The 23559-nt window shown below is 44.2% G+C and overlaps 1 protein-coding gene across 1 annotated transcript; it reads right to left on the bottom strand.

Moving 5' to 3' along the window:
• Positions 1 to 200: 200 nt before the first annotated feature.
• Positions 201 to 23511, bottom strand: tm4sf18 (transmembrane 4 L six family member 18). The gene is made up of 6 exons (XM_072254501.1): positions 23312 to 23511; positions 12378 to 12467; positions 11454 to 11596; positions 8508 to 8688; positions 4719 to 4771; positions 201 to 2379 (listed from the first exon to the last, which is right to left on the bottom strand). Exons 1-5 carry the CDS (start codon positions 23486 to 23488, stop codon positions 4721 to 4723), a joined length of 642 nt encoding a protein of 213 aa, XP_072110602.1. The 5' UTR covers positions 23489 to 23511; the 3' UTR covers positions 201 to 2379; positions 4719 to 4720.
• Between the last annotated feature and the right edge of the window lie 48 nt (positions 23512 to 23559).

Below are 23559 nucleotides of genomic sequence, written 5' to 3'. Positions count from 1 at the left end.
TCAACCAAGTGATATGGGGACATGCTCCAGTGGTGGGAGAAGGAGCATAGTTAGAAAATCAGCCATGATCTCAATGAATGGTGGAGCAGACTTGAAGGGTTGAGTGGCCGTCTCTTGCTCCTACTTTGTCATGCTCATTCAGTCATCATAAAATACAAATAACAATTGAAATTGGAACAAAAAAACAGCAAGTGCACATGTAATATTATGTCAGTTTATTGTACCAGCATCTACCATCATTGTGCCAATGGCCAGCACATCTGGCAAACTGGTGGGATCACTCAAGAGTCCACATAAACAATTTGAAAGCCACATGCATCATTCTTACTCCCTTATTATTAAACAAAAGGCCATTCAGCTCACCAGGTTCATATTAGCTCCTAGCACAGCAATCCCCATCTCTCCTCTCCCGGTAGCCTGCAGCTTAGAGTCTTAGGGAGATTCATAGATGTACACAACATGGGATCAAGCACTTTGGTCCAACTTTTCCATGCCGACCAAGTTGCCTACCTGTGCTTAGCCCTTCTACCCAGAGATTCACAGTATTATACAACATCTGCTTCTTCTCCCTCACATGCCCATCAACTGCCTGTTTATTCTTATGTCATTGGCCGACTCCAGAGTTAATCTGAAGTAACCCATTAACCTAGCAGTGTATCCCTGGGCTAAGGAGCGCCCAGAGGAAACCATCATGGTCACTGGGAGAAAGTGCAAAGTTTGCATAGCGAGAATCCAAGAATGACCCTCGGCTGCTGGAGCTGTGAAGATGCAAACTGCTCTGCCACACTGTACAGTTCACGAAATATACGTTAACATTCATTGGCAGCACAGAATCTGGGATGAATCCACAAGAATCTCTCAATGCTCATTGATTTTGTGTGGAATATGAGAGGCCAGATATCTTTTCCCTTTATTGATTATTAGTGGTACAGGAGATTCCACAGATGCTGGGAATATTGAGCACCCCACACAAGATGCTAGAGGAACTCGGCAGGACAGGCAGCGTCTACAGAGGGGAATAAATAGTGGACATTTCAGACTGAGACACTTCATCAGGTGTCACACTGTCAATGTTTCAGACCAAGACCCGGAATGTTTATTCCCCTTCATACATGCAGCATTTTGTGTGAGTTGCACAGAGTTTAAATGCTGGATAAAACTGATGCTTCCAGGCTGCTTTTTATTGCCTGATTTCTCCATTATTCAACAGCTAGGTTTGCAGAATTCAAACTCTGGTTTACGTCTCTACAGCATCAAGCACCATATAAATCGGGACAGCCCTCACTGATTGGTTTTTAAATCAGCCTCAACTCCCATCAGCCAAATGTAATGTCGGAAAGAAAAGTTCTTCTTTAGACGAAACTAGGTCCCAAAATATAGTAGTGAGTGTTTTGGGGAAAATAGATGACGGGGACTTTTTTGTGAAAAACAAGGTGCTGGATGAGCTCAACAGGTCAAGCAGCACCCATGGAAGTGAAAGGATAGTCAACGTTTTCCGGTGCAGGGTCTGAGCCTGAAACATTGACTGCCCCTTTGCCTCCATGCCGCCTAACCCATTGAGCTCTTCCAGCAGCGTTTTTTTTTGTCTGATGACCAACTCCATGAAAGCTGTTGAGTTTGCAGTCAATTTAACATCCTCAAACCGAGATTAACAGGGTTTAGTTAGGCAAGAATATTAAAGGTAGTGGAACTGAGGCAGATAGATATAGATCGACCTTGATCTAATAATGATTCAAAACTCCAGAGATTATGGCATCGACGTAAATGGCAGGTGGCCTTTCAAATTCTTCCAACCCAGCAATTCAGCTGATGACCAAGCAACAGCCTATGGAACATAAGCATCATCAAAGTATCCATGGCAACTATAAATAGCAATTAATAAAATGGAACGAAACAAACCACAACATATAGACATATAGAAAAATGCCACATAGTGATTATGAGGCAGGCATTTCCAACCCTCAGGTAATGGTTGGGGTCCATGGCGTAGGAAAGGTTGGGAACTCCTGCTATATATGTACAAATGACTGTTGTGAATTGAAAAATGTTCTACTCATTGACCTATCCAATTAAAAGCCCTGAAAAGGCTAGGCGTTCATTATTATAATTATTTTTAGCTTTGACACCAGTGTGCAGCACTATTTTGTGTACAGATAGAAAATCTTATACACAGCACTATCAAATGTTTAAGAATAAATTAAAGTATCTGAAGTTCCTTGGACTTTAACCAGAAACTTGGTGGAACCCTATTTGACATAAAGTGGGAGGAGAGTCTGAGGAAATTTGGGGACTTGATTTCGGACAAGAAGACAGCAGCAGCAAGAACTTCCAGTGTAGAGCGGCTCACACCCTCTTCCATTCCGACACCGAGTGGTTACACTGGAAGGAGAGAGCAGACCATCATTTTTCAGCAGATTCGAGTACTGTTCATGTAACTAGTCCTAACCAGATCGCTCCTCTATTGAGCAGTGACCTTTGCAATGGGCAGCATTGTGAAAACTTCCGACGTTGCCCAAATTCCCCACTGAAGGCAAATACAACTTAACAAGGAGAAGCTCTTGATCAGATTCTCAACAGATGACAGAGCAGGTCATTACAGCAGGCCGACAGTCCTATAACTTTATCTCCAACTCAAACCCTTTCCCAACCAAATTCCACCACCCTTCTAACTCCATGGGTCTTGCCAGATCTTTGTGTCTAACCACTCTCCACCCCAGGCTTATTCATCTTCCAGTTGTAAACCAAACTTCAGAATTTGGGGTCACTTCTCCTTTCAAATTGAGGTTTGGCCACAATCATGTGTCTAAGGTGTGATCTTTGCTTTCGGGATGGTACAACTTTAAGAAACAATATAAACATTATAACATTGTGTGCGTTACTCGTCAGGGCCTGTCCATGAGTCGGTTGTCAGGTGTGTTCATGATGTTTCTGGTCAAAGTGAGTTTATGCAATACTCCACATAGCAAAGGCACAAATACTCTACACAAAAATAATCCATTATTATTCTCCCAATGTTGTGATCTCCCAAATCTCTGACCATCAACTCTCTCCTAGTAGAACAAAGGACCAGGCCTTCAGCCCGTGATGTTGTCCCAAACCATTCAACTGATGACATCTAGTCCCTTCTGCCTGCACATATCCCTCCACTCTCTGCTTACGTCCATCTAAAAGCCTCTTGAATGCTTCTTGGGATACACGAGTGTTACTCTGGCTGGCAATCAGTGGTGAGAGGTGTGCTGCAGGGGTCAGTGTTGGGCCCACAAGTGTTCACAATATACATTAACGATCTAGAAGAGGGGATCGAGAGTAGTATATCTAAGTTTGTTGATAATAATAAATCAAGTGGAAAAGCAAATTGTGCAGGAGATACAGAGAGTCTGCAGAGAGATATAGATAGGTTAAATGAGTGGGCAAGGGTCTGGCAGATGGAGTACAATGTTGGTAAATGTGAGGTCATCCACTTTGGAAGGAAAAAGGGAAGAGCAGATTATTACTTAAATGGTAAAAAATTGCAGCGTGCTGCTGTGCAGAGGGATTTGGGAGAGCTTGTGCATGAATCACAAAAGGTTGGTTTGCAGGTGCAGCAGGCTATCAAGAAGGTAAATGGAATGTTGGCCTTCATTGTTAGAGGGATTGAACTTAAGAGCAAGGAGGTTATGTTGCAACTGTACAGGGTGTTGTGAGACCGCATCTGCAGTGCTGTGTGCAGTTCTGGTCTCCTTACTTGAAAAAGGATATACTGCCTTTGGAGGTGGTGTAGAGGAGGTTCACCAGGTTGATTCCGGAGATGAGGGGGTTAGACTATGAGGAGAGATTGAGTCACCTGGGACTGTACTCACTGGAATTCAGAAGAATGAGAGGAGATCTTATAGAAACATATAAAATTATGAAAGGGATAGATAAGATAGAGGCAGAAAAGCTGTTTCCACTGGTAGGTGAGACTAGAACTAGGGGACACGGTCTCAAGATTTGGGGTAGTAGATTTAGGACAGAGATGAGGAAGAACTGCTTTTCCCAGAGTGTGGTGAGTGTGTGGAATTCTCTGCCCAATGAAGCAGTGGAGGCTACCTCAGTAAATATATTTAAGACAAGGTAAGATAGATGTTTGCATAGTAGGGGAATTAGGGGTTATGGAGAAAAGGCAGGTAGGTGGAAATGAGTCCATGGCCAGATCAGCCATGATCTTATTTATGCCCTACTCCTGGTCCTCTTTCTTATGTTCTTGTGTTCTTTCATATCTGCCTCTTCCTCCAGTCCTGGCAGCACATTCCAGACACCCAACATCCACTGTGCAAACAAACACACCTTTGAACTTTCTCCTTCTCACCTTAAATTCATGTCATCTAGTATGACCATAAGGAAAAATATCAGCTGTCTACTTATGCCTCTCATAATTTTATCTATTTCTATCAGGTTTCCCCTCACTCTTCACCATTACAGGGAGAATAAACGCTGTTTGTCCAGCCTCTTCTTGCATATGAACTATAATCCAGATAGCTTCCTGGTAAACTTCTTCTGCATCCAGTGTATCGAGTGCACTGAGACACTACTCAGAGCAATCAACCCACCCAGTTCTCATGTTCCATTCATGGCTGTTCCACCTTCCCGTCAGTTTCAACTCATGCCCACTCCCCTCACCCTCATCCCCCTCCTCCCCGCGTAGTTTTCTTGCTCAGCCCCTCCCAGAAAGCCCTCTCCTGCCCGATCTTGGCACTCACCTCTAACCTGTAAACTCGTACATATCGACTTCGGCGTTGTTGCATCTCCCGCCCTTTCAAGTAAAAAGTCAGAATTAGAAGTTGGGATCAAAGGACTGGAACACAACAGTAAGATCCACCCAGGGGCACGCAGACAGGAGATTTGGCCAAAGAGGGCAAAGGAGCCTGAGACAAGCAGGATGGTAAACAAATTAGAATGCTCAAAGGATAAGATAGCATTAAATAGGAGTAAGGTCAATCTACCTTTCCATGGATGAGGTATCAGAGGATTGAAAGGAAATAAGGGGATATGCCCAAAGTTTTCTTTCAGAGAACTCACTGTATTGCAGTTTGACTTGTCCACCACTAGGTGGTGCATTTGCAGCCACAGTCTAACAACTCTCAGTATCAAACTCTGATTGCAATGCTGAATCCCAAGTAAGAGAGAATCTGCAGATGCTGGAAATCCAATCAACACACACAAAATGCTGGAGGAACTCAGCAAGCCAGGCAGCATCTATGGAGAAGAGTAAACAGTTGATTTATACTACTTAAATGCTGGCCAGCTGAGTTCCTCCAGCATTTTGGTGCGTTTTCTGGTCGGAATACATTCAGTGCTCAGCACAGATCCTCGCTATTGACCTTCATCTTTTTACCTGGTAACACAGCCAATGGGCAAAGGAACTATAAGTTCCAGATGACTACACTGAAGGAGTTCATTCCACCATTCCCAATCGGTCTCACACCCCAAGGGAGAATAGGGTTAGCAGTGGGAATGTGCCGTAACTCCTGTTCTCAGACTAAGATACCCAAGGAACCAGCTGCCTACAGGAACCATAAAGATGGTGGCTGCTTCAACCTCTTCAAGGAAGAGATGAAAATACGTTATTAGTTTCCTTCCACACTAAGTATGTCGCCCCACACTTTACATAAGGTCACTTTCAGCCCTTCTCTACCACTTGCAGGGTATTCTATAGGGGTCACAGCATAATGAGATGAAGGGGGATGGGAACGAAGATGTAGGGTGAAGATGGAGGGTTTTCAACCGTGGGGTGGAGGAGGTGTATTGTACTTACCTGAGGACCGCAGGTCTGATTGATAGAACAAAGGAATAGGTAAATAGGGGGAAAAACAGAGGGCAATGATTAACTTGTAATCGGTCACCTTGCAAGAGCCTTAGCTAACTGCTTTGGACAAGTTTGGACAAGTCAGAAAGAAGCTTTACCCAGTAGCCTGTGACGTACTAGTCATTGTTCTCTAAAGATAGGCAAAGCCCCAAATAAGGAACTATCTGATCTTGCAGAAGCAGCTCAAGGTTTAGTGAAATATGGGAAGAATAGTGTAGGGGCTAGAACGTTCGAGAAAAGAGGAAGGGTCCGAATGAGGAACTGATGGGCTAACTTCGGCTTAAAATAATTATAACTAACTGACCAATGATTATCTTACATCTAATTGTATCTTAGTGTGTGATTGAAATGATTCTAATATTGTCTAAACTAAACTAAATCGTAAGATTTCCTGCTACCTGATCAATGTTATGAATTGTGGAGAATTGTGTAATTCGGGGGGCAGTTTCTGGACTGGCTCTTTTGGGAGATCAGTCTGTGACTTCCCCCATAGCATGCTATGAGTAGAGAATAAAGGTTTGAAAGGAATTTCGTGTGTCAGTGTATTCGTGGTACAATTGCTATTGCATCGGGTCCGATCGAGTACCACATGATGCCCACAGCCCTTTTGCGCCCAGTGATCCCCAGTGAAGACTTTGAGCACATCCTGGGCTCAATAGTGAAACTAAAACCCCAGCAAAGTCCTACCACAGCTTTGCCCAGCACTTGAGTCTATAACCAGCAATCTGTCACTCGCTTTTTGTTTCTTACCTCATAAGGATGTGGATGCTCATTTCAAAACTTGGTGCCGATACCAAGCAAAAAATAAAAGAACACAAGAAACCCAATTAAAATATCTCCTGTTTTGAGCTAACTACTGTTCAGGATTGCCCTCCAAGTGAAGGTGATTAATTCTTTGGACAATGTTGTGAGCAGGACAGGAAGTGAGGTAGTAGGGAATTAATTCATTGCAACTTCCCCGCACACAAAAATGCCAGAGAGTACAGAGGCGATTGATTGATGGAATCGGAATTGGAATTGGAGTTAGTTCATTATTACCAAGATAGAGCACAAAGCTCATCTTGCATACTATTCATATTTATTTATTTACTTATTGACTGGTTAACATATAGCACAGAATGGGTCCTTCTGGCCCATCAAGCTATGCGAGCCAGCAATCTCAAATTTTATCCTAGCCTAATCACAGGACAATTTACAATAACCAATTAACATACCAACCGGTACATCTTAGGACTGTGGTAGGATGAAACCCATGTACTGGTTGGGCACAGGAGTACATCCAGCCAGAGACTCATTCCACCGAGATGCAACACAGAGCGTCATAGGAAGTCATTCCTGCCTGTGGCCATCAAACTTTACAACTCCTCCCTTGGAGGGTCAGACACCCTGAGCCAATGGGCTGGTCCTGGACTTATTTCCTGGCATAATTTACATATTACTATTTAATTATTTATGGTTTTATATTGCTTTATTTATGCTCTATTCTTGGTTGGTGCAACTGTAATGAAAACCATTTCCTTCAGGATCAATAAAGTATGATTATGACTATGACTATGACTATGTGATCACGGGGAGAACGTACAAAAACCTTACAGGCAGCAGCGGGAATTGAACCTATGTCACTGGTACCATACAGCATTGAGCTAACCACTAGGCAACCACTGCCTCAGTACTGTTCATATAGATCAAAATCATGACGCAGTTCTTGGGGTAGTACAAGGTAAAATAATAACGTAATTCAGAATAAAGTACAGCAGATACGGAGAGAGTGCAGTGCAGGTGAACAATAAGGTGCAAGATCGTAACAAGGTAGATCGTTAGGTCAAGAGGGTGAGTAATCATTAATCATTGTTGAAGTCTGTATCATGATGCGACCAGTAGAGCGGCTGCCTCCCAGTGTCAAAGACCCAGGTTCAGTCCTGATCCCTGGTGCTGTCTGTGTGGGGTTTGCACATGACCAGGTGGGTTTTCTCCAGGTGCTCTGGTTTCCTCACACATTCCCAAGATGCCCACCAACTTCTCAAGGACAGCTAGGGATGAACAATTAAAGGCTGGCTCAGCCTGCAAAGCCCACATCCCTTGAATGAACGTGAAAGGAAAGGCTGGTAGGTTCATTAGTTACTGTAACTTGGTCTTAGTGTGTAAGTGACTGGTAGAATCTTGAGATGTGGGGAAAATAAACATAAAAGTGAATTGGACTTTTATTCCGCAGATCGTAAGAGAATGAGAGGAGATTTGATAGAGGTGTACAGAATTATGAGGGGTATATATAGGGTAATTGCAAGCAGGCTTTTTCCACTGAAGTTGGGTGAAACTAGAACTAAAGGTCATAGGTTAAATGTGAGTGGTGAAAAACTTAAGGGGACCATGAGGGGGAACCTTTCATTCAGAGGGTGGCAAGGCAGTGGAATGTGTTGCCAGAGTAAGTGGTGGATGTTGGTTTGATAGCGATATTTAAGAGGTTTGGATGGAGGGGTATGGAGAACGATGGGACTAGGCTGAATTATAGTTCGGCATGGACCAGATTTGCCAAAGAGTCTGTTTCAGTGCTGTAGTGCACTTTGACTTTGTGACTCACACTGATTGACTTCAGGAGAAATGCTCTATGAAAAAGAACCACACATTTGAGTGAAAATTCCACCTGGCAGAAATCAGAACAGGGGACTTAAATGTGTGTAATTACCTCTCGGCAATGGCAACAGCTTCCAAAAATCCCTCCAACCAAGCCATTTATTAACTGGACAAAACACAGGATGAATTCGACTCCACTGAGTACCAGAAGGATGGAAAATAAAGTCACGTTCCATGTTACAACATGTTTTGGATCAGTGCACTGACTCCAGGTGGTGTAGTTGGTGAGGTACCTGGGAATGGAAAGAAGGCAGAGGGTCAATTTCTCAAGTGTGGTTCCCATCTGCAAACACCCTCACTGAGTGAACTCTAAAGTCTACATCAAAATGGTCCCATGGAAATCAATAGCTGACACACCATCCTCTTTCCACAGGACAGAATCAGCTGACATGTTCTGCTGGTTAGGCTTCTTCCTGTATTCCTATATTTAACCCTTTCAACACATCCTACTCCTCCACTCTACCCCATTGTTCATTCTGACATTGGAGAGGGTTCAAAGGAAGTTCACAAAAGTGATTCCGGGATTGAAAGGCTTATCATATGAGGAGCGTTCGATGGCCATGAACCTGTACTCACTGGAATGCAGAAGAATAAGGAGGGATCTTATTGAAACCCAGCAGAAGTTGAATGGCCTAGATAGAGTGAATGTGGAGAGGATGTTTCCTATGGTGGGGGAATCTAAGCCCAGAGGACACATCTTCAGAATAGAGGGATGTCCATTTAGAATGAAGGTAAAGAGTGATTTCTTTAGCTAGAGAGTGTGAATCTGTGGAATTCATTGCCACAGGCAGCTGTGGAGGCCAGGTCATTGGGTATACTTAAAACAGAGATTAATAGATTCTTGATTAGTCAGGACATGAAGGAATATGAGGAGAAGGCAGGAGATCTGGGGCTGAGAGGGAAAATGGATCAGCCGTGATGAAATGGCGGTGCAGATTTAGTGGGCCAAGTGGCCTAATTCTGCTCCTATGCCTTGTGGTCTTCTATAATCCACATGCCTTTGATATGCGCACCCAGGGTTAGGGAGCCACTACCACAGGCACTAACATAACCATTGCAGTGGGAATCACAGAGTTATAGAGAGAGACAACAAAGAAATAGGTCTGCACATTTCTACAGTACCAGTGGCATGGGTCCAATTCCTACTGCTGCCAGTTCTACGTTCTCCCCGTGACTGCGTAGGTTCTCTCCAGGAGATCTGGTTTCCTCCCACAGTCCAAAGATCTACTGGTTGGTAGGGTAATTGGATGTTGTAAATTGTCCTGTGATTAGGCTGGAGTTAAATCGGGGGGTTGACGGATGGCGCGATTTGAAGGGACAGAAGGACTTAATCCGTGCTGTACAAAGACAGACAGGTAGATTTTACATGTACTAATTAATCCCATTTTTCATACTCTCCCATTCTCTCATTGCATCTACTTGAAGAGCAGCCTACCGCGGCAAATTAACCTACTAACTACATGCCTTCAGGGTAGGGGAGGAAACCGAAGCATTCAGAGGAAGCTCGCGCAGGTAGAAGCAGAGGTCATGATTGAACATGAGTCTCCGAGCTCTACAAGCTGCTCCACTGTGTCACTTTGGTTGCTCTCGAGTGCACCTACCTATCTCCCTCGAAGCCTATCAAAAGTACACCTCAGCGGTCGTTGCTTGAAAGTGTCATCACGAGTGGATAGGGTCATAAAGAGTGCTTTTGGCTCATTGGCCTTCATAAATCAGGGCACTCAGTACAGGAGCTAGGGTGTTATGCTGAAGATGTACAATACAGAGGTGAAATTTGGAGAATTGTGCACGCTTCTGTTCACCTACAAGAAAGGTATCAATAACCTTTAAAGAGTTAAGTGAAAATCCATAAGCACATTTCCAGTACTTAAGTAGATGAACTATAGGAAGAGGTTGAATTTATTCCCTGGAGCGTAGGAGAATGAGGGCTTATCTTATGGAGGAATATAAATTATGAATATATAGATAGGGTGACTGCACGAAGGCTTTTCCCCTCAGGTTGGGTGAGACTAATATTAGAGGTAATCGGTTTAGGGTGAAAGGCGAAATATGTAAAGGGAATCTTAGGCCAAGCTTCTTCGCCAAGAGGGTGGTGCGAGTATGGAATGAGCTGCCAGAAGAAATGGTAGATGTGGGTTGAATTGTACCATTTTAGAGAAGTTTAGATAGGTACCTGGATGGGAGGGGTTTGGAGTTATATAGTTTGGATGCAGGTAGATGGGACTAGGCAGCACATTGGACTGGCATGAACCAGGTGGGCCAAAGGGTCTACTTCTGTGCTGTAATGCTCTATGACTGTAATCCAAGCACCAAAGATTACAGGAAGAAGGGCATTGCGATGAATCTCCGAACCCTTTTTCCAAGCCCTGACACCATCCTACAGGAGTCAGGCAACTGAAGCATAAAGAGGCTGTTCACTCTCCAGTTGGTGAGGGGCGACTACAGCTCCTGAGGATGATTACATTGAGAGTGGGACAGCGTGACATTCTGCCATGAAAGCTTCATTAGACATAGGAGCAAAATTAGTCCATTCAGTCCATCGAGTCTGCTCTGCCATTCCATCATGGCTGATCTATTATCCCACTCAACCCCATTCTCCTGCCTTCTCCCCATACCCTTTGATGCCCCGATTGACCAAGAACCTGTCAACTTCCAATTTAAATATCTCCAATAACTTGGGTTCCACAGCCATCTGTGGCAATGAATTCCGCAGATTCATTCTGGTCCTAGACTTCCCCACTATAGGAAACATCCACTCTTTCTAAGCCTTTCAATATTTGACAGGAACACACCCAGACAATTTTGTTAATTAATTATTCCAACAGCTAGTCTTCATATCCAAAGCCTTATACATTACAATATGGATCATGAAGACTTTCCTTTACTGCCCCCACTTTTGATATCACCCCACTTTATCTTCATAACCACCCCCATCAATGTTCCTTCTCAAACACAGCACTCTGCAGTGGAAACAATGAAGTCATCTGGTTTTGCTGACCTTCCATAGGTGTCGTTGAAGGGGTATCTCCATCCCAAGTCAGTGAGACAGTATGGGCCTTGCGCCAAACCCAGAGCGGAAACAATGAAGCAGTATCCAGCACCGGCGATCCCAGTCAGAGCCACCAGAACGGAAGCCAACATCTGAGTCAAAGAGAAGGGCAATATCAGTGGCCCAATGTCTAAGCTCTCTCACCATGACCACAGATTATTATATATTAATAATATATAATATGGTGGAGAAGAGAGCTTTTGGTATGCTGGCCTTTATTAATCAGAGCATTGAGTATAGGAGTTGGGATGTAATGTTGAAATTGTATAAGGCATTGTTGAGGCTAAATTTGGAGTATTGTGTACAGTTCTGGTCACCAAATTATAAGAAAGATGTCAATAAAATTGAGAGAGTACAGAGGAGGATTACTAAAATGTTGCCTGGGTTTCATCTCCTAAGTTACAGAGAAAGGTTGAACAAGCAAGGTCTTTATTCTTTGGAGCGTAGAAGGTTGAGGGGGGACTTGATAGATGTGTTTAAAATTATGAGGGGGATTGATAGGGTTGACGTAGATAGGCTTTTTCCATTGAGAGTAGGGGAGATTCAAACAAGAGGACATGAGTTGAGAGTTAAAGGACAAAAGTTTAGGGGTAACATGAGGGGGAACTTCTTTACTCAGAGTGGTAGCTGTGTGGAATGAGCTTCCAGCAGAAGTGGCTGAGACAGGTTCGATGTTGTCATTTAAAGTTAAATTGGATAGATATATGGACAGGAAAGGAATGGAGGATTAAGGGCTGAGTGCAGGTCGGTGGGACTAGGAGAGAGTAAGAGTTTGGCATGGACTAGAAGGGCCGAGACAGCCTGTTTCCATGCTGTAATTGTTATATGGTTATATGGTTATATTAGTATTGCAGCATTTTGGTGGTTTCTTACTGCACAGCTCTTGCCACAGTCCTGGTTCCCACAGCAACCGCAGCAATCATCATGCTCAAGGCTAATAAATACCACGATCGGCAAAATCATCTGCAATTTAAAAAGAGATCATTAAGTGGCTGGACCTTTACAAAAAGGTAGTTACAACTGCCCAACACATTACCGGAACCAGCCTGCCTGCCATCAAGGACAGACAGTTTATAGAGAAAGCCACATAAAACCACTACAGTAGTGTAGTGGTCAACACAACGCTTTATAGTACCAGTGACCTGGGTTCAATTCCCGCAGCTGTCTGTCAGGAGTTTGTACGTTCTCCTCGTGACTGTGTGGGTTTCCTCCAGGTGCTCTGGTTTCCTCCTACCGCCCAGAGACGTACTGGCTGGTGGGTTAATTGGTCATCGTAAATTGTCACGTTATCAGGCTAGCATAGTTGGGGGGGTTGCTGGGCAGTATAGATCGAAGGGCAGGAAGGGCTTACTCTGCACTGTATCTTAATAAATAAATTTTGAAAAATAAGCATATCATAAAGAATCCCACCCACCCTGCTTATGGTCTGTTTGTCCCACCCCTATCAGGGAAGATCCACACCAGGACTACCCCACTGAAAGTCACTTCCCTCAAGCCATCATGTTGATCAACACCTCCACTCACACACCAACGCCAGGTTTCATCTGTCCTGCTGCTACCTAGAAGAGCTCCTCTTGCCAAGAGTCACTTTATCACTTTATCAGTTCCTGCCAGAGTCACTGTACGTTCAGAAACTCCTGTACCTAGCGCTGATTTATGTACATACAATCAGTCTATGTATATAAGCTAATCTCGTGTATAAATGGCCACACTTAACAGTAACTTGCACATTGTGTTTTATAGGATTGCTTTAATACTTATCTTTATTGTGTTTTGTTAAGCTGCATAGGATCCATAGTAACAATCATTTTGTTCTCCGTTACGCTTGGTTACTGAAGAAAGCCCTCCTGTCCATCGAACACAGCTATGTGAATCACTGTCGCAGGATCTCCATCATCAGAGATCAGGCTCTCTGTTCACTGCTGCCGTCAGGTAGGAGGTACAGGAGCCTCAGGACTCACACCTCCAGGTTCAAGCACAGTTGCTATCCCTCAACCATCAAGCTCCTGAATAGAAGGGGATAATTACACTCACTTGCCCCATCGTTGAAATGCTCTGACAACCAGTGATCTCATTTTAAGGACTCTTTATCACATTATTTCACGGTCTCCTTATTTATTGCTATTTATTTATATTTGCATTTGCACAGTTTGTCTAGTTGATTTTTCATTGATAATGTTATAGTTACTTTTCTAAAGATTTGCTGAGTATGCCCACAGGAAAATGAATGTCAGGGTTGTATATAGTCATATATAGGTACTTTGATAATAAAATTTACTTTGAACTTTAAAATAATGTAGCGGTTACTGTGATGCTATTGCAGCTTGAGGAGTCAGAGCTTGGAGTTCAGTTCTGGCGTTCTTCGTAAGCAAGTTTGTAAATTCCTTCTCGTGTGCACGTGGGTTTCCACCAGGTGTTCCGGGTTCCTCTCACAGTCCAAAAACGTACTGGTTAGTCATAGTCATAGTCATAGTCATACTTTATTGATCCCGTGGGAAATTGGTTTTCGTTACAGTTGCACCATAAATAATTAAATAGTAATAAAACCATAAATAGTTAAATAGTAATATGCAAATATGTAAATTATGCCAGGAAATAAGTCCAGGACCAGCCTATTGGCTCAGGGTATCTAACCATCCAAGGGAGGAGTTGTAAAGTTTGATGGCCACAGGCAGGAATGACTTCCTATGACGCTCAGTGCTGCATCTCAGTGGAATGAGTCTCTGGCTGAATGTACTCCTGTGCCCAACCAGTACATTATGTAGTGGCCGGGAGACATTGTCCAAGATGGCATGCAACTTGGACAGCACCCTCTTTTCAGACACCACCCTCAGAGAGTCCAGTTCCATCCCCACAACAGCACTGGCCTTACGAATGAGTTTGTTGATTCTGTTGGTGTCTGCTACCCTCAGCCTGCTGCCCCAGCACACAACAGCAAACATGATCGCGCTGGCCACCACAGACTCGTAGAACATCCTTAGCATCGTCCAGCGGATGTTAAAGGATCTCAGTCTCCTCAGGAAATAGAGACGGCTCTGATCTTTCTTGTAGACAGCCTCAGTGTTCTTAGACCAGTCCAGTTTATTGTCAATTCGTATCCCCAGGTATTTGTAATCCTCCACCATGTCCATACTGACCCCCTGGATGGAAACAGGGGTCACCGGTGCCTTAGCTCTCCTCAGGTCTACCACCAGCTCCTTAGTCTTTTTCACATTAATCTGCAGATAATTCTGCTCACACCATGTGACAAAGTTTCCTACCGTAGCCCTGTACTCAGCCTCATCTCCCTTGCTGATGCATCCAACTATGGCAGAGTCATCTGAAAACTTCTGATGATGACAAGACTCTGTGCAGTAGTTAAAGTCCGAGGTGTAAATGGTGAAGAGAAAGGGAGACAAGACAGTCCCCTGTGGAGCCCCAGTGCTGCTGATCACTCTGTCGGACACACAGTGTTGCAAGCACACGTACTGTGGTCTGCCAGTCAGGTGATCAAGAATTCATGACACCAGGAAACGATCCACCTGCATTGCTGTCAGCTTCTCCCCCAGCAGAGCAGGGCGGATGGTGTTGAACGCACTGGAGAAGTCAAAAAACATGACCCTCACAGTGCTCGCTGACTTGTCCAGGTGGGCGTAGACGCGGTTCAGCAGGTAGGCGATGGCATCCTCAACTCCTAGTCGGGGCTGATAGGCAAACTGGTGGGGATCTAAGTATGGCCTGACCATAGGCCAGAGCAGCTCCAGAACAAGTCTCTCCAGGGTCTTCATGATGTGGGAGGTCAATGCCACCGGTCTGTAGTCATTGAGGCCGCTGGGGCGCAGCGTCTTCGGCACAGGGACGAGGCAGGACGTCTTCCACAGCACAGGAACCCTCCAGAGCCTTAGGCTCAGGTTGAAGACATGGCGAAGTACTCCATATAGCTGAGGGGCACAGGCTTTGAGCACCCTGGTGCTGACACCATCCAGTCCTGCAGCCTTGCTTGGGTTGAGATGTTTCAGCTGTCTTCTCACCCGTTCAGCTGTGAAGCCCACCGTGGTGGTTTTGTGTGGGGGAGGGGCATAGTCATGAGAGTAGGGTGGGGGACTGTGAGGAGGGGTAGGAGGGGAGAGTGAAACATGTGTTGGTTGGGGGCCGACAACAGATGACTCATGTGGGGGATGGGCAGGGGCCACAATATCAAATCTGTTAAAGAACAGATTAAGTTCGTTGGCCCTGTCCACACTGCCTTCAGCTAGGTTAATTGGTCCTTGTAAATTATCCTATGATTAGGCAAGGGTTAAATCAGTGGGTTGCTTGGTGACACAACTCGAGTGGACTGTTCCACACTGTATCTCAATAAAATAAAACAAATGAATCTTAACCAATCCTGAATCTTTGAATGTAAGATGTCATATTCAGTCATGAAACACTGCCCTCTGCTGGTCTCTAGCTGCAACTACACAGCCTCACACCAAGCTCACTCATGCTACATATAATTCCAATTCACAGCCATACATGCACAGGTGTAATGCAAAACTTAGCTGCTGCAGCATCACAGGCACATAGCATTTTATAAACAGCACACAAGAAAAATATAAATCAAACATAAATTATACACAATTTTTATGAGAAAGAAAGCGAAGTGATCATAGTGATTATCGTGTTGCTAAACTGTAGTGATTAGGGTTGTGGGAGTTGGCTCAAGAAGCAAATGGTTGAAGGGAAGTAGCTATTGGTGAACGTGGTGGTGTGGGACTTCAGGCTTCTGTTCCTCCTGCCTGATGGTATCTATAAGAAGGTATGGCTCAGTCGGTGGGATGTTTGATGTTACATGTTTCCTCTTGAGACAGGAATTCATGTATATATCCAGCCCAGATTTAATTTCCGGAGACATAAAACAACACTACTCTCAGACACCGGTCCAACCCAGACTCAGACATTCACCTAACCCCCATTTCTAGACAGTGCCCAACAAATGCAGAAGCTGCCCAACCCATACACAGATAGCCCAACACAGTCCCCAGACATTGCCCAACCTTGTCTCCAAACACTGGTCTAACCCTGTTCCTGGACATTGCACAATCGAATCTGTCCAGCTTAGCTGCTTGACAAACCCAGCCCCTAGACGCTGCCCCATTGCAGACACAAGGCAGTACTCAACCCAGCTCCTAGACACACCCTCAACTAAGCCCCCAGCTCCAACTCAATCCTCAGCTACTGCTCCACTGCACACCCTGAACATTAGTCCAGCTCTGCCATAATGTAGACCCCAGTCACTACTGCAGCTCCTGGATACTGTCCCAGACTCAGATCCTCTCTTCACCCACTCACAGTCCCAACACTGTTCTCAGGGACTAGTTCCTCCCAGACACTGTTTCAAACAAGGCACCAGCACAGCTCTACACAGTAACCCATTTGAGGCATCATCCTAACCCATCCTGACTCCATTACTATCCAGGCATCATACAGTCCAAGCCAGTGTAATGGAATGGCACAGACCCTGGATACCGCCCCAGCCCAGGCTATCAGTTCAACTCCTAGACCACTAATCCCAGACACTGACCTAACCCATTCCCCAGACACAGTTCACCCCTAGACTTGGATGCCATCCACTGTTACTGTCCCTCTAGACCCCAGGAGACCTGCCCCAGACACTGTTACAGCCCAAAATCCCCATAAAAGTGCCTTCCTAACCCAGAACAGGTATTACATGGCTCAATCGCTGGATTATCCCAGACGAGAAGCTCTGCTCCAGTTCGTACCCCAAGCCTTGCTCTACCGCAACTCTAATACACCAATCCAACCCAGCTTTGTCTCTAAACCACCGTCCCACCCCACCCAGCAGCATCCCCATACCCCCAGCTGAAGACAGTACCCCTCACTTACAACTACATAGAAGACTACCATTTGGCCCATCAATTCCATACCAGCTTGCAACTGAACAATACCATTCATCCCACCCCCTTTTTAGTTCCCTGTAATCTGTATCTCGTTTTGATTCTTGGTGACGTGCACCAGTGCTGTGAGGTAGAGGTAGTGGGAGGGTGCCCCTGTGCTCACAGGGAGAACGTGCAAACTCCACTTAGGCAGTATTAGATATCGGATCGAACCCAGGCTGTGAGGAAGTGGCACTACCTGCTGCGCCTGTGCGCCACTCATCTCTGAGGTTTCATTGCTTTGGTTGTCATCTGCACGAATAAAAACTTCTGGTACTGTAAATGGGTTGCAAACCTGCAGCAAAGAGCTCAGGAAACATTACACCTCAATTATCAATGTCAAAAGTCACAGAGAACTCCGGTCAAAATTCTCAGGCAGCAGACACTGGTTCCATGTAGGGCCATCGTATCCATTTATAAACAGTGCTACAATATCTTTGCAAGTCAGTGACATAAACACACAAAAAAGGTTTAATATTGTCACGTACTTAGTATTTCAACAATATTTGAGTTATCGTATATATATTGTTTGATTAAGCATTCCAATATGTTTAAATAATTTGTTACGGGTTATTCAAAGATTCAAAGTATGCAAGCAGTATACAGCCATGAGATTTGTGTTCCAACAGACACATGAAGCAAAGAAAAAACATGGAACCCATACAAAGAAAAACATCGAGCCCCCAATGCACAAAGAAAATAACAAACTGTACAAACAGCAAAAAATCAGAACATAAAACACCAAACCAGAAATTCAACAAAGCAGTTCAGGAATGTTCGGTTTCAGCTCAGTTCAGTTCAACTCAGTTCAGTTGTTCATTGGCTGCAGGACGAAGAGCTGGTCTGTGGCGATCAAAACCACACAAAATATCAACAGGAAAAGGAGTAACGGAAACGTACCAGAGCATGAACTACAGAGTCCAATCCACAAACCATGCTGATTAAACCTTGCCAAAGACCCAAGGCTCCTGCACCATGTATAAATACGTCATCACGCTACCACGTGATACACACATGCCTCGCTTAACGGATACATGAGGTTAGGCTAACAAGTCTTCCTTTGAATTGTTTTAATGTTTTGAAGTTACAAAACATAATGCAATGGGGAATGGCTGGCTCATACTGATCCATGAAGCTGGGTCATAATAGAATTCTAACATCACGAATGCTGCTGTTCTGCCTCAGCAAACTATTTGTGATCGTGAAACTGATATCCCATACTTAGACATCTCACCTCTCCCGGAACTTCCGGGAGTCTCCCGCATATTAATAGTGGCTCCCTGATGCCCGCAAATTATATACAATATCACGGAAATCAATTTTTTTTGAGAGCGAGTGAGGGAGAGAAAGCAAGCGAGAGTGCATGAGCAAGAGAGAGAGAAAGCAAGTGAGAAAGAGAGAGAGAGAGAGAGAGAGAGAGAGTGAGAAAGAGAGAGAGAGAGAGACCGCGCCATGGCAGTGTTCCAAAAAAAGAAAATATAAAATGTACGTCACCCCAGACTACCCTAAAGTGTACCCCTGCCTAACAGGGGTCAAAATAATGACAGTGTTGCTGTCTGCACCATTTGCAACATTGACTTTTCTATTGCCCATGGTGGGTTAAGACTGTAAAAGACATGTTGAGGTGAGGTTAACAGGTGTCATTCGTTCATTAGCATAGCTACCGTTATTTAAACTAGCTGGCCAGCTGCTAAGGAGCTACTCTATTGCACACATCCCACCTCTCCCGGAAGTTCTGGGAGTCTCCCACAAATTGATGGTGCTACCTCCCTGAAATGAGTTTTTGCAGGGTGGGATGTCTGCATGCTGAAGTTAGGGTCTCCAGGAAGTCAAAGGATATCATTACTTGCATGGAAAAGAGCATCACAGCACACCATTCCCAGGGGTGCAAGTGATTTCAGTCCATTGTTATGCTGGATACGTTCCTGAACTGCAAACAAGCTCAAAGGAACAAACTGAACGAGGCATCTGACCCAGAATGAGGTTTAATATCACCGGCATATGTTGTGAAATTTGTTAACTTCACAGAGCAGTAAAACACAATACATAATAATAGGAAAAAATGGACTTACAGTAATTATATGTATATTAAATAGTTGATTAAATAAATACTGCAAAAAATAGAAATAAAGTAAGTAGTGAGGCAGTGTTGATGGGTTCAATGTCCATTCAGAAACCTGATGGCAGAGGGGAGGAAGCTGTTCCTGAATCATTGAGTGTGTGCTTTTAGGCTCCTACTTTTAGGTTTGTACCTCCTTCCTGATAGTAGCAACGAGAAGAGGGCATGTCCTGGTTGGTGGTGGTCCTTAATGATGGACATCGCCTTTCTGAGGCCTCACTACTTGAAGATGTCCTGGGTATTACAGAGGCTAGTGCCCATGATGGAACTAAGCTTACAACTCTCTATAACTTATTTTGATCCTGTGCGGTAGCAACCCCACCCACCCACACCAGGCGGTGATGCAGCCAGTTAGAGTGCTCTCCACAGTACATTGGTAGAAATTTGCGAGTGTTTTAGGTGACATACCAAATCCCCTCAAACTCCTAATGAAATATACCCACTGTCATGCCTTTGTAGTGGCTGCATCGATATAATGGGCTCAGGATAGGTCCTCGGAGATATTGACACCGAGGAACTTGAAAGTGCTCACTCTTTCTACCTTTGATCCCTCTATGACAATTGGTGTGTGTTCCCTCATCTTGCCCTTTCTGAAGCCCACAATCAACTCTTTGGTCTTACTGATGTTGAGTGCCAGGTTGTTGCTGCAACACTGCTCAACTAGCTGATATATCTCTCTCCTTTATGCCCTCTTGTCACCATCTGAAATTCTGACAACAATGGATGGATCATCAACAAAGTTATGGCATTTGATCTGTGTCTAGCCACAGCGAGCGAATAGAGCACTGGAAACACCATCTGAAGGTTGTGTTTCATTTCCTTCACCAATACTTCCAGAAGATGACAAATGATAACATTTTAAAATTAAGTTCCTCGAGGAAGACATTTCTTGCAGCTGGGTATTTTGGAAGCTACAAACATGGAGAAACAGGATACCTAAACAGTCCCTGATGCTGGAGTTTCCTATTGTTGCAATCCTCAGTCTTTCCAAATTCAAAAAAAGATTACCCTCAAGGCTGTATGTTGTATACGTATTTTGATAATAAATTTGAACTTCGAACTTTGAAGTACAGAAGAAATACAAATTCTTACAGTGCAGACGCCAATCATCACATCATCCTCAAGACAGCAATGGAGTTAATCCCTGTCTCCTGCTCTCTCCCCCCCCCAATAGAACTACAAAATACCTCCTAAGTACTGTATCTGGTGTTCCCGGTGGGGCCTCCTGTATATTGGTAAGACCTGACGCAGATTGGAAGACCACTTTGCCAAACACTTGCGCTCCGTCCGTCAGAAAAGGCGGGATCTCCCAGTGGCCACCCATTTTAATTCTACTTCCCATCTTGATTCTGACATGTCAGTCCATGGCCTCCTCTACTGTTTCAATGTGGTCATACTCAGGTAGGAAGAGCAATACCTTATAGTCTGTCTGTGTAGCCTCCAACCTGATGGCATGAACATCGATTTCTCCATCTTCCAGTAATGCCCCACCTCCCCCTTCACCATGCCCCATTCCCATTTCCCTCTCTCACCTTATCTCCTTACATGTCCATCACCTCCCTCTGGTACTCCTTCCCCTTTTCATTCTTCCATGGCCTTCTGTCCTCTCCTAACAGATTCCCCCTTCTCCAACACCGTATCTCTTTCACCAATCAACTTCCCGGCTCTTTACTTCACCCCTCCCACCCTACCTGGTTTCACCCATCACCTTGTAGTTCTTCCTCCCCCACCCACACTTCCTTACTCTGACTCCTCATCTTTTTTCCTGTCCTGATGAAGGGTCTCGGCTCGAAGCATCAACTATACACATTTCCCTAGATGCTGTCTGGCCTATTGCATTCCTCCAGCATTCTGTATGTTTTGCTTGGATTTCCAGCATCTGCAAAATTTCTCTTGTTTGTGGTTGAAATACCTATCCAATTCTCCTTTGAATATCACTCCTGAGACTGTTTCCGAAGCTGATCTCCAGTTCAGAAAAGCTACATTACAGTTTTTAAAAACTCAGATCTCCTGTCGGCTTCTTGTGTTGTCACCGATTAACTCAACTCTGAAAGCTTACTTTCCTCAATCACGCCTTATTTACTTGCACACAAAGACAACAGCAAGGCCCCTGTCACCACACTGTTCAAAACTATTGACAAAGAAGTGCCACATTAATTCAGAAATTGGTGAGTTGGATACAGGTGTTGACCTACTGATAACCTTGAGGATGTCCAAATTCTTTATTCGCATAATCAATCACACTAAGATAATACAGCTGTCAATAAGCAATCGAATCTACATGTTTAAGGCCATTCATACTTCAGAATTAGTAAATTGGTAAAGTAACTGACCAATAGTAAGTAGCAATGTTAAGAATCCTTCATTTGCATCCTTATCTTGTCTTGTTATGCCAAATGGCTCCAGTCCCCTGTTGTGGAAAGGGAAACTAGACCTCCCTTGCCTGGGCTGACTGTACACTGTCTGTAAACTATTCTATACCATACCTTCATCTTGCTGCAACTTCCATACTGGTTCCACTTAATTTTCATCACTTTAATCATTTATATATATATATATATATATATATAAAGTTAAATTAAATAATCAGCGCAAAAAGAGAAAAGTAAAAGTATTGAGGAAGTGTGCATGTGTTCTTTGTCCATCCAGGAATCTGATGGCAGAGGGGAAGAAGCTGTTCCTGAATTGTTGAGTGTGTGCCTTCAGCCTCCTGTACCTCCTTCCCAATGGTAGCAATGAGAAGAGGGCATGTCCTGGTTGATGGGGGTCCTTAATGATGGATGCCGCCTTTTTGAGGTATTATTTTCATCAATGATGAGATGTTTCCAGCCCTAGCACCAGGTTTCTTTCCCTCATCATCACCGCCTCTTTTCTCTAAGAGACTACTTAAAAGCCACCTTGACCCAGCCCCTCGCTCTTCTGTCCTGATATCCCCGTAGCTTTGTGGTTGATAACTCTCCTATTATGTTCGAGCACAGAAACAGCCCCTTCAGCCAAATGAGTCTGCATTGGCCATCAAACACCCATCTACATAACAGATTCTGCAGATGCTGATAATCTTGTGCAATACAGCCAAACTGCTGGAGGAACTCAGCACTCAATTAGCATCTTTGGCGAGGATTTAAACAATCAGTGCTTTGGGATGAAACCCTCTTACTTCAGTCCACAGATGCTGCCCGGCTTGCTGAGTTCCTCCAGCATTTTGTATGCATTATCCACCTACACATCTTAGATCACATCTTAGATTAATCCCAGTTTTCCTCTTGCAAGTACCTCCTCCGCTTTTTCCTGATTCTCTTGCCACCCATTAATACAAATGACAATTTATAGTGGCCAATTACTGTATCCTACCAACCTGTGTGTCTTTAGGATTGGGGAAAAAAACCTGAACACCCAGAAGAAAAGCACATTCGTCATTGGGAAAAGAGCCGAACTCAACACAGACTCTTTATTACAGGAAAGGCTCTACACAAACCAAAATTGCAATTAAATTTCTATCCGTTCCTATGTTCCTATTAAACAGCAAAACCAAAACCTCTTGGATATGGACTGGAGGCTTGGCCAGCAGTTTCTTACATTCTAAACAATAAAAAGTTACATCCAGGACACAGAGATAGTCATCTAGCAATTATTGTCTCTGCATAAGAAAGTCTAACATATTAGAAAGATAATCAGATGAAATATTCAAGGCCCTTCTCAGCATTAAATTTTACTTCTAGTATTATTTTTCATCTTGGCTTTAACTATGAAAGCCTTTGACAGAACATACCCACCAATATGCCTGCTCCAATGATTCCCTCAAAGAGCCACACCAAATTGGTGAGCTGGTTTCTCTCCGCATACTTTGTCTCGCCATTTGGGAAATAGAGCAAAATGTTAGCCACTACAGCCAGAACAGCCAAAGGTATCAATGTAGCACCGATGCACCGTGCACATTTTTCGAAACACATCGTGCTATCCTCCCGACAAAGTCTTCTTTCTTAGCCCTCGCCCTGCTCTAGTGAAGAGAGTCAGAGTGGGC

The sequence above is a fragment of the Mobula birostris genome, chromosome 4 (genome assembly GCF_030028105.1).
Source record: "Mobula birostris isolate sMobBir1 chromosome 4, sMobBir1.hap1, whole genome shotgun sequence".
Taxonomy (NCBI): domain Eukaryota; kingdom Metazoa; phylum Chordata; class Chondrichthyes; order Myliobatiformes; family Myliobatidae; genus Mobula; species Mobula birostris.
This window is presented reverse-complemented; position numbering and strand designations above follow the sequence as displayed.

Coding starts and splice junctions, on each gene's coding strand:
- tm4sf18 (XM_072254501.1), bottom strand. CDS start 23,488: ATGTGTTTCGAAAAATGTGCACGGTGCATCGGTGCTACATTGATACCT. Junction 11,597..12,377: donor ACTGTGGCAAGAGCTGTGCA/GTAAGAAACCAC, acceptor TCTTTGACTCAG/ATGTTGGCTTCCGTTCTGGT. Junction 8,689..11,453: donor TTCAACGACACCTATGGAAG/GTCAGCAAAACC, acceptor TTCCATTCCCAG/GTACCTCACCAACTACACCA.